The sequence below is a fragment of the Nerophis ophidion genome, linkage group LG08 (genome assembly GCF_033978795.1).
Source record: "Nerophis ophidion isolate RoL-2023_Sa linkage group LG08, RoL_Noph_v1.0, whole genome shotgun sequence".
Lineage (NCBI taxonomy): Eukaryota > Metazoa > Chordata > Actinopteri > Syngnathiformes > Syngnathidae > Nerophis > Nerophis ophidion.
In genome coordinates this window covers 14552548-14563494 of record NC_084618.1, presented here as the reverse complement: position 1 = coordinate 14563494, position 10947 = coordinate 14552548, and the positions used below count along the sequence as shown (strand labels likewise).

General features: G+C 38.3%; 2 protein-coding genes across 2 annotated transcripts; one reads left to right on the top strand and one right to left on the bottom strand.

The window, feature by feature from the left end:
- The first annotated feature begins 1228 nt into the window (after positions 1 to 1228).
- Positions 1229 to 1737, top strand: LOC133557372 (histone H2A). The gene has a single exon (XM_061907776.1). It carries the CDS (start codon positions 1259 to 1261, stop codon positions 1640 to 1642), a length of 384 nt encoding a protein of 127 aa, XP_061763760.1. The 5' UTR covers positions 1229 to 1258; the 3' UTR covers positions 1643 to 1737.
- Positions 1738 to 7529: 5792 nt separating this feature from the next.
- On the bottom strand, positions 7530 to 7960 carry LOC133557361 (histone H2A). The gene has a single exon (XM_061907763.1). It carries the CDS (start codon positions 7928 to 7930, stop codon positions 7547 to 7549), a length of 384 nt encoding a protein of 127 aa, XP_061763747.1. The 5' UTR covers positions 7931 to 7960; the 3' UTR covers positions 7530 to 7546.
- Positions 7961 to 10947: the final 2987 nt, after the last annotated feature.

Genomic DNA, 10947 nt, shown 5'->3' with positions numbered 1-10947 from the left:
AACATTTTTAGAGTATAATAAAATAAGTCTCTTATTCTTTTTAATAACACTGTTATTCTGAAGCGAACCAATAATAAATAAAATACTTCTTAGCATTAATACGACTTCTTGAACAGGTGCGGTAGAAACCAGTTGGATGGATTAAAATGCATGAGAATGTTTTATATTTTGAACGTTATTTTTGACACTGTGACTACCAGCAGAATTGTTCATTACTTATCGTGTTAAACAATGTCAGCTAAGATTTATCTGAGAGCCAGGTGCAATATTCAAAAGAGCCACATCTGGCTCTAGAGCCATAGGTTCCCTACCCCTGCTTTATTCCAGTGGTTCTCAAATGGGGGCACCCGTACCCCGGGGGGTACTTAAAGGTATGCCAAAGGGTATGTGAGATTTTTTTTAAATATTCTAAAAATAGCAACAATTCAAAAATCCTTTATAAATATATTTATTGAATAATACTTCAACATAATATGAATGTAAGTTCATAAACTGTGAAAAGAAATTCAACAATGCAATATTCATTGTTGACAGCTAGATTTCTTTGGACGACATGTTCCATAAATATTGATGTTAAAGATTTCTTTTTTGTGAAGAAATGATTAGGATTAAGATCATGAATCAATTAAAATCCCCTAATTAAGGCACTTTTAGTTGATGATTACTTCTATGTGTATAAATCTTTATTTATAATTGAATCACTTGTTTATTTTTCAACACGTTTTTAGTCATTTAAATATATATTTTCCCAAATAGTTCAAGAAAGACCACTACAAATGAGCAATATTTTGCACTGTTATACAATTTAATAAATCAGAAACTGATGACGGTATTTTACTTCTTTATCAATTTTTTTCAACCAAAAATGCTTTGCTCTGATTAGGGGGTACTTGAATTAAAAAAATGTTCACTGAAAAAAGGTTGAGGACCACTGCTCTATTCAGCGTTAAGCAAAATAACACATGTGCCTTAAAGTACCAGAACACCTTGCTGTATTTGTGTATTTGTATATAATATCACACATTGATGCCTAGTAATAGTGCGTTGTTGAGGTCAATTACTGTTTCTATTGTGTTTTTGAAAGGACTCAAAGTGGAAGCAGCACTCAAACGAGAGCCCCGCGCTGATTGGACAACCGTTCCCCGACACAGTCAGCCAATCACAGAGCAGCATGGAAGTGTATAAATATCCTATTCGCAGGGCAATGTGGAACTGTCTTTCAGTTAAACGTTAAGGGTTAATACCAAATTAATTAGCTATGTCTGGACGTGGCAAAACCGGCGGCAAGGCAAGAGCCAAGGCCAAGACCAGGTCCTCCCGTGCCGGACTACAGTTCCCAGTGGGTCGCGTCCACCGTCTGCTCCGCAAAGGCAACTACGGCGAGCGTATCGGCGCCGGTGCTCCTGTCTACTTGGCAGCAGTGCTGGAGTATCTGACCGCTGAGATCTTGGAGTTGGCGGGGAACGCAGCCCGTGACAACAAGAAGACCAGAATCATCCCTCGTCATCTTCAGCTGGCTGTCCGCAACGACGAGGAGCTCAACAAACTCCTGGGAGGTGTCACCATCGCCCAGGGCGGTGTGTTGCCTAACATCCAGGCTGTTCTGCTGCCCAAGAAGACCGAGAAGGCTGCCAAGAAGTAAAATACTTCTCACTTATAATCCCACAAAGGCTCTTTTAAGAGCCACCCACTTCTATCAAAGATTGATTCCTATCTCAATATTATATCATCAAATTGTGACAAGTCATATGTGTCTTTTAGAGCTAAAATATGATTAGTTGAGTAATCATTCCAATTGTATTGTGTTCAACTTGACTGTCAGAGGGCAGCATAGGGCTTATTCCTAATAGAAAGTTGTTATTTGCAGGCCGGAAGCTTCTTCATTCTGAGAGTGACTAGTCTGTAAACTCAACTAATCAACATGGTCTTGACTCTACGCTGTTAACTAGATCCACTATGGACTGGACCCACTATTACATTAGATCCACTGTGGACTGGACTAGGGGTGGGCAATATCGCAAATTTGGGTATCGATACCGATCCGATGCCGGCCAGTATCGCCAATACCGATAACGGAAGTGTCTGATGGCGGGAGGGGGGCATCTCGGGGTATCGATACGAATACAAATTTGTACTTTTGCCTTTATTATTTGATTATGGTAATAATACAACACAGGACAACGATTTAAGTCGGGGTATCGATACGAATTTGTACTTTTGCCTTTATTAATTGATTATCAATCAATCAATCAATGTTTACTTATATAGCCCTAAATCACTAGTGTCTCAAAGGGCTGCACAAACCACCACGACATCCTCATTATGATGATAATACAACACAGGACAACGATTTAAGTCCAAAAATAAAATATTTATTACAAAAGTAATATCAATAGCAATAAAGTAATGCAAATAAGGTGCAAACAACTACTGAACCTGGCTTGTCGCCTCAAAACACACAAACACTTAAGGTAAATAACAAAACTCTAGTTATTGAACAAAGTTGTAAACATGAACACAAAACAAAAGTACTGAGAAATTCAAATAAAAAAGTAATAATATCAATTACAATAAAGTAGTGCAAAGGTGAAAACAAATACTGAACTTGGCTAGTCGCATCACAACACACAAGAACTTAAGTAAAAAAGAAAACACCAGTTATTAAGCAGTTGTAAAAATGAACACAAAACCAAAGAACTGAGAAATTCTAATCTTTATTTTAGTGCAATAAAATACTTTACAGTTTACAACCAAGACATTAAGTCGCACTGGAAACGCACGTGTGTGTGTGTGTGTGTGTGTGTGTGTGTGTGTGTGTGTGTGTGTGTGTGTGTGTGTGTGTGTGTGTGTGTGTGTGTGTGTGTGTGTGTGTGTGTGTGTGTGTGTGTGTGTGTGTGTGTGCGAGTCCGAGTGAACCTCGGAGCGAATTATACTGATGTGTGTGCGCGAACGCACCAAGCGTCATGTTAATTGTATTTATTTTATTTTTTTTTGGGTTGAAGATGAATTTTTCTCGTTCTCGTTCGCGACCCATCACTAGGGAGGAGGGTGAAGTGGTGAGGAGCGCTGCCTGCGCTGCGCTCACATTTTTTTTTAAATCGGAATGATTCGCTTAATTTGGTGAAGTATCGATACCATCATGCCAGTATCAATACGATACCAATACTCACCAAGTATCGACACTATCGATACTTGGTATCGATAGTATCTTACTATTACATTAGATCCACTACGGACTGGACTATTTCACTATTACATTAGATCGACTATGGACTGGACTCTCACTATTATGTTGGATCCACTATGGACGGGACTCTCACACTATTATGTTAGATCCACTATGGACTGGACTCTCACACTATTATGTTAGATCCACTATGGACTGGACTCTCACACTATTATGTTAGATCCACTATGGACTGGACTTTCACTATTATGTTGGATCCACTATGGACTGGACTCTCACACTATTATGTTAAATCCACTATAGACTGGACTCTCACTATTATGTTAGATCCACTATGGACTGGGCTCTCACTTTTATGTTAGATCCACTATGGACTGGACTCTCACACTATTATGTTAGATCCACTATGGACTGGACTATTTCACTATGACATTAGATCCACTATGGACTGGACTCTCTCACTATTATGTTCGATCCACTATGGACTGGACTCTCACACTATTATGTTGGATCCACTATGGACTGGAATCTCATTATTATGTTAGATCCACTATGGACTGGACTCTCACACTATTATGTTAGATCCACTATGGACTGGACTCTCACAATGTTATGATAGATCCACTATGGACTGGACTCTCACTATTATGTTAGAGCCATCATGGACTGGACTCTCACACTATTATGTTAGATCCACTATGGACTGGACTCTCTCACTATTATGTTAGATCCACTATGGACTGGACTCTCACACTATTATGTTAGATCCACTATGGACTGGACTCTCACACTATTATGTTAGATCCACTATGGACTGGACTCTCACTATTATGTTAGATCCACTATGGACTGGACTCTCACACTATTATGTTAGATCCACTATGGATTGGACTCTCACACTATTATGTTAGATCCACTATGGACTGGACTTTCACTATTATGTTAGATCCACTATGGACTGGACTCTCACACTATTATGTTAGATCCACTATGAACTGGACTCTCTCATTATTATGTTAGATCCACTATGGACTGGACTCTTTCACTATTATGTTAGATCCACTATGGAATGGACTCTCACACTATTATGTCAGATCCACTATGGACTGGACTCTCACAATATTATGTTAGATCCACTATGGACTGGACTCTCACACTATTATGTTGGATCCACTATGGACTGGAATCTCATTATTATGTTAGATCCACTATGGACTGGACTCTTTCACTATTATGTTAGATCCACTATGGACTGGACTCTCACAATATTATGTTAGATCCACTATGGACTGGACTCTCACACTATTATGTTAGATCCACTATGGACTGGACTATTTCACTATTACATTAGATCCACTATGGACTGGACTCTCTCACTATTATGTTCGATCCACTATGGACTGGACTCTCACACTATTATGTTGGATCCACTATGGACTGGAATCTCACAATGTTATGATAGATCCACTATGGACTGGACTCTCACTATTATGTTAGAGCCATCATGGACTGGACTCTCACACTATTATGTTAGATCCACTATGGACTGGACTCTCTCACTATTATGTTAGATCCACTATGGACTGGACTCTCACACTATTATGTTAGATCCACTATGGACTGGACTCTCACACTATTATGTTAGATCCGCTATGGACTGGACTCTCACACTATTATGTTAGATCCACTATGGACTGGACTTTCACAATATTATGATAGACCCACATGACGTCCATTGCGTTCGGTCTCCCCTAGAAGGGGGGGTTGGGGGGGGGGGGTGCCCACATATGCGGTCCTCTCCAAGGTTTCTCATAGTCATTCACATTGACTTCCCACTGGGTTGAGTTTTTCCTTACCCTTATGTAGGCTCTGTTCCGCGGATGTCGTGGCCTGTGCAGCCCTTTGAGACACTTGTGTTTTAGGTCTATATAAACAAACATTGATTGATTGATTGATTGAACTCCTGTGATAAAGTGATGGTTTATTGAGTGTTTTGACAAAAACAAAGTTGAAGATAAAGTAAAAGACATTGACACGATGATACAAAGTGACAAAAGATATGGGTAATTAAGTGAATTGTTGATTTGTAATTTCTGTTCAAAGAATTCTGATGAGGCAATTTAAAATAAATAAATAAAGAATAGTGAACAAGAGGCTGAATAAGTGTACTTTATATGAGGAAAAAATAACCAACTGAGAAGGTGCCTGCTATGTTAACCTAACATATTATGGTAAGAGTCATTCAAAGAACTATAACATATAGAACATGCTATACCTTTACCAAACTATCTCTCACTCCTAATCCATAAATCCCATGAAAACTTCTTCCTCGATGTCGTTTCTAAACAACTCTGCCAACTCCAAAGGTATGCGCCGCTTCCTCTTGCCCTTTTTTCTGTTGCATATTTCACTACGTCCAGCTTGTAATCTGCAGTACATGATTTCCTTTTCGCTGCCATTTTTGTTCTCAGTTTTTATAAGTTACCGCCAACGATGAAATGATCCATTTTAATAGATATGCCAGTAGCATATAGCAGTTAGCGTCCCATGACCCACAATGCACTTCTGCCATGACCCTCCCCCGCCGAATTCTTATTGGTTGGCATGAGTGTGATGATAACTGACATTTTCTGCGTCTCTTCCGCGAATGAGATAAATAATATTATTTGATATTTTACGGTAATGTGTTAATAATTTTACACAGAAGTCGCTCCGGAGTATAGGTCGGACACCCGGCCAAACTATGAAAAAACTGCGACTTAGTCTGAAAAATATGGTAAATATGAACTTTATTTATACATTGTGTTTATTTATTCTAGTCAACAATGAAATTATATGACAAATATAGAATGTGCTTATGTCAGCAGCTACACATGACTATCAATGTGTACTGCATGTATTCAACTTAATACAGGGGTGTCCAAACTTTTTCCACTGAGGGCCGCACACTGAAAAATCAAAGCAAGCGGGCGCCATTTTCATCATTTTTATTTTAAAAACCATCCATCCATCCATCCATTTTCTACCGCTTATTCCCTTTTGGGGTCACGGGGGGCGCTGGCGCCTATCTCAGCTACAATCGGGCGGAAGGCGGGGTACACCCTGGACAAGTCGCCACCTCATCGCAGGGCCAACACAGATAGACAGACAACATTCACACTCACATTCACACACTAGGGCCAATTTAGTGTTGCCAATCAACCTATCCCCAGGTGCATGTCTTTGGAAGTGGGAGGAAGCCGGAGTACCCGGAGGGAACCCACGCATTCACGGGGAGAACATGAAAACTCCACACAGAAAGATACCGAGCCTGGATTTGAACCCAGGACTGCAGGACCTTCGTATTGTGAGGCAGACGCACTAACCCCTCTTCCACCGTGAAAAAATATACATTTTGGCCTCCACTTAGTTATGATCCCGGGGACCCCATAGAGTTTTAGGCCCCAAAAAATATTACAAATGTGACATTATTCATTATTCAAGTTTTAAATCTGTAGATCAATATTAGGAAAAAAATATTTTCACCCAATAACATTTTTTAGGTGGAATATTTGAGATTATATAATAATTGGAGCCTTGATTTTGGATTTTGATTCATTATTTTTTGAGCCATGACACTTAAAAACACATCACACTAAAATAATTGGGGATCCAAAAGTGTCCTACTCATTAAAGTGTTAAAAAATAAATTATATAATTATTTTTTACTGTTAGCACAATAATCTAGTGATCACCTTCAGATATATCTGTCAATTATTAGTTTCATTGTTTATGTTTTTGTTTGTTTTAGGCCCCTTAAAAAAAAACATCTCAGTTTTTTAAATGTCAAAACACAAAATATTGAACATTAACCCTCAAAAATATTTTAAAGTGGAATATTTAATGTGACGTAATCAGAGCCTTGAATAGGTCAATTATTCAAAATGACATTGATTTAGATTTTTTATTTTTTTAAAGAAAGAAAAAGCCTGCATGGCAGGTTTGTGTTTTAAGACTAAAGCATTGCAACAATTTATTGTTGCATTTTTCCTGTTTGCTCTTTTATACCACTTTGTTTTTAAATGTTTTCAATTGTTTACCTAAAAGGAGCAATTTGGCCATTTAAAAATAATCCACGTGCCACAAATGGCAGCCGGGCCAACCTATGGACACCCCTGGTTTACTAGTTTAATATAATATTTCTCAATGAGGCAGGGCTTTTTTTTGAAATTTTGAGTGTATCACATTTGGGTTGCACATGTGTTTGATCTATGACGAATCAAAATGATTCATGCAGACCAAAGTAAGGTTAAGAGTCTCTTTTGATAGATGTGGGTGGCTCTTAAAAGAGCCTTTGTGGGGATGAGGATGAGAAGTAATTTACTTCTTGGCGGCCTTCTCGGTCTTCTTGGGCAGCAGAACAGCCTGGATGTTAGGCAACACACCGCCCTGGGCGATGGTGACACCTCCCAGGAGTTTGTTGAGCTCCTCGTCGTTGCGGACAGCCAGCTGAAGATGACGGGGGATGATTCTGGTCTTCTTGTTGTCACGGGCTGCGTTCCCCGCCAACTCCAAGATCTCAGCGGTCAGATACTCCAGCACTGCTGCCAGGTAGACAGGAGCACCGGCGCCGATACGCTCGCCGTAGTTGCCTTTGCGGAGCAGACGGTGGACGCGACCCACTGGGAACTGCAGTCCGGCACGGGAAGACCTGGTCTTGGCCTTGGCTCTTGCCTTGCCGCCGGTTTTGCCACGTCCAGACATGACTAATTATTATGGTACTAGCCTTTGTCGTTTTACTGAGAGACTGTTCCACGTTGCCCTGCGAATAGGATATTTATGCACTTCCATGCTGCTCTGTGATTGGCTGACTGTGTCGGAACGGTTGTCCAATCAGCGCGGGGCTCTCGTTTGAGTGCTGCTTCCACTTTGAGTCCTTTCAAAAACACAATAGAAACAGTAATTGACCTCAACAACGCACTATTACTAGGCATCAATGTGTAATATTATATACAAATACACAAATAAAGCAAGGTGTTCTGGTATTTTAAGGCACATGTGTTATTTTGCTTAACACTGAATATAAATGATAAATGGGTTGTACTTGTATAGCGCTTTTCTACCTTCAAGGTACTCAAAGCGCTTTGACACTACTTCCACATTTACCCATTCACACACACATTCACACACTGATGGAGGGAGCTGCCAGGCAAGGCGCCAACCAGCAACCATCAGGAGCAAGGGTGAAGTGTCTTGCTCAGGACACAACGGACGTGACGAGGTTGGTTCTAGGTGGGATTTGAACCAGTGACCGTCGGGTTGCGCACTGCGCCATGCCGTCCCTAATAGAGCAGTGGTCCTCAACCTTTTTTCAGTGATGTACCCCCTGTGAACATTTTTTTAACTCAAGTACCCCCTAATCAGAACAAAGCATTTTTAGTTGGAAAAAAAGAGATAAAGGAATAAAACACCGTCATCAGTTTCTGATTTATTAAATTGTATAACAGTGCAAAATATTGCTCGTTTGTAGTGGTCTTTCTTGAACTATTTGGAAAAAAATATATTTAAATGACTTGTTGAAAAATAAACAAGTGATTCAATTATAAATAAAGATTTCTACACATGGAAGTAATCATCAACTAAAAGTGCCTTAATTAGGGGATTTTAATTGATTCATGATCTTAATTCTAATCATTCCTTCACAAAAAAGAAATCTTTAACATCAATATTTATGGAACATGTCGTCCAAAAAAATGTAGCTGTCAACAATGAATATTGCATTGTTGCATTTATTTTCACAGTTTATGAACTTACATTCATATAATATAAATATATTTATAAAGGATTTTTGAATTGTTGCTATTTTTAGAATATTTAAAAAAAATCTCACGTACCCTTTGGCATACCTTCAAGTACCCCCAGGGGTACAGGTGCCCCCATTTGAGAACCACTGGAATAAAGCAGGGGTAGGGAACCTATTGCTCTAGAGCCAGATGTGGCTCTTTTGAAATCTTAGCTGACATTGTTTAACACGATAAGTAATTAATAATTCCGCTGGTAGTCACAGTGTCAAAAATAACGTTCAAAATTATAAAACATTCTCATGCATTTCAATCCATCCAAGTGGTTTGTACCGCACCTGTTCAAGAAGTCGCATTAATGCTAAGAAGTATTGTATTTATTATTGGTTCGCTTCAGAATAACAGTGTTATTAAAAAGAATAAGAGACTTATTTTATTATACTCTAAAAATGTTGGTTTTACTTAAAAATGCACGCATTTAGTTGTGTTCCGTCTTAAAAAAAAATATTGTATGGCTCTCACGGAAGTACTTTTTCAAATATTTGGCTTGTATGGCTCTCTCAGACAAAAAAGTTCCCGACCCCTGGAATAGAGCATGTTTTACTCCAGTATTTAATGTTTTATAACTGTGCTGGAGATGCCAGAAATATTTATACGTTTTACAATTACCTCATATGCTGTATTTCCTCAGATACACATTTTATGATCAGTTTTAAAATCAATTTCAGACAAAAAACTAAAATATTGAGCAATGAAGTATAGTATAGCATAGTATCGCGGTACTAATGAATCAAAATAAAACGATACTATCTGAAAAGTACCGGTTGCCCCTTTTTTGTCCGTTTCTTTTTTTACCGGGCATGATGCCGCATCGTCGTCACATTGATGGTTTTAAAGCAGAGGAGCATGTTCGGCATGGCACACACACAGAGTACTTACAAGGAGACAAAGTATGTGGACAGAAAAGGGAGAATGGATGCATTGTAGCTTAAAAACTAACGATGATGGTGAAGCTAAAACACTGAAACACCGCTCAGCAAAAGGGGGTTTAAAACATGGCTAGCTACTTAGAGGCTAATGTCCATCCGCAGTCGGCCGTGTTTTAGCTACTTCTAAATCACTAATCCTGGCCTCCATGGCGACAAATAAAGTACGTTTCTCAGTAGTGTCATCCCTGCACGAGGAGGAATAGGACATGCTTCTCTTAACACCGTAGGACACATGAGGACTTTGAATATGACCAATGTATGATCCTGTAACTACTTGATATTGGATTGATACCTAAATGCAAGGTGTCATCCAAAACCAATGTAAAGTATCAAAAGAAGAGAAGAATAAGTGATTGAATTTTAACAGAAGTGTAGATAGAACATGTTGAAACAGAAAAAAAGCAGATTTTAACAGTAAACGAACAAGTTAATTAATTATCCATTTTTTACTGCTTGTCCTTTATAATTTTGACAAAATAAAAGAATGATAAATGACACAATATGTTACTGTATACATTAGCAAACTAATTAGGAGCCTTAAATTGCTTACTTACTACTAAAAGACAATGTGTCTAGTATGTTCAACATTTTATTTAAGGAAGAACATTTTTTCCGATTGCAATAATAAACACGTTTTAATGTGCCAAAGATTTTTTTGTTAAAATAAAACCAATTGTGCAATTTTTTGTGGTCCCCTTTTATTTAGAAAAGTATCCAAATCCTTCTTGGTACCAGTACCACAATATTAGCTGCTTAATAATAATATTAAAAATTACAAAAAACATCTCAAATTCAATACTTAAATAGGTTTAAAAAAAGTTAAAGGTCTGAATAGAAGCAGGAAGAAACAAAGCTTATAATGTGATGACCAATCACTTACAACCAACACTAGTAGGAATAAAGAAGCAAAAACAAAATAAATTACAAAAATAATTAAGAAAAATAAGAGAAAACTAACAAAAAACATATTTGAATACAGTAATTTAACTAT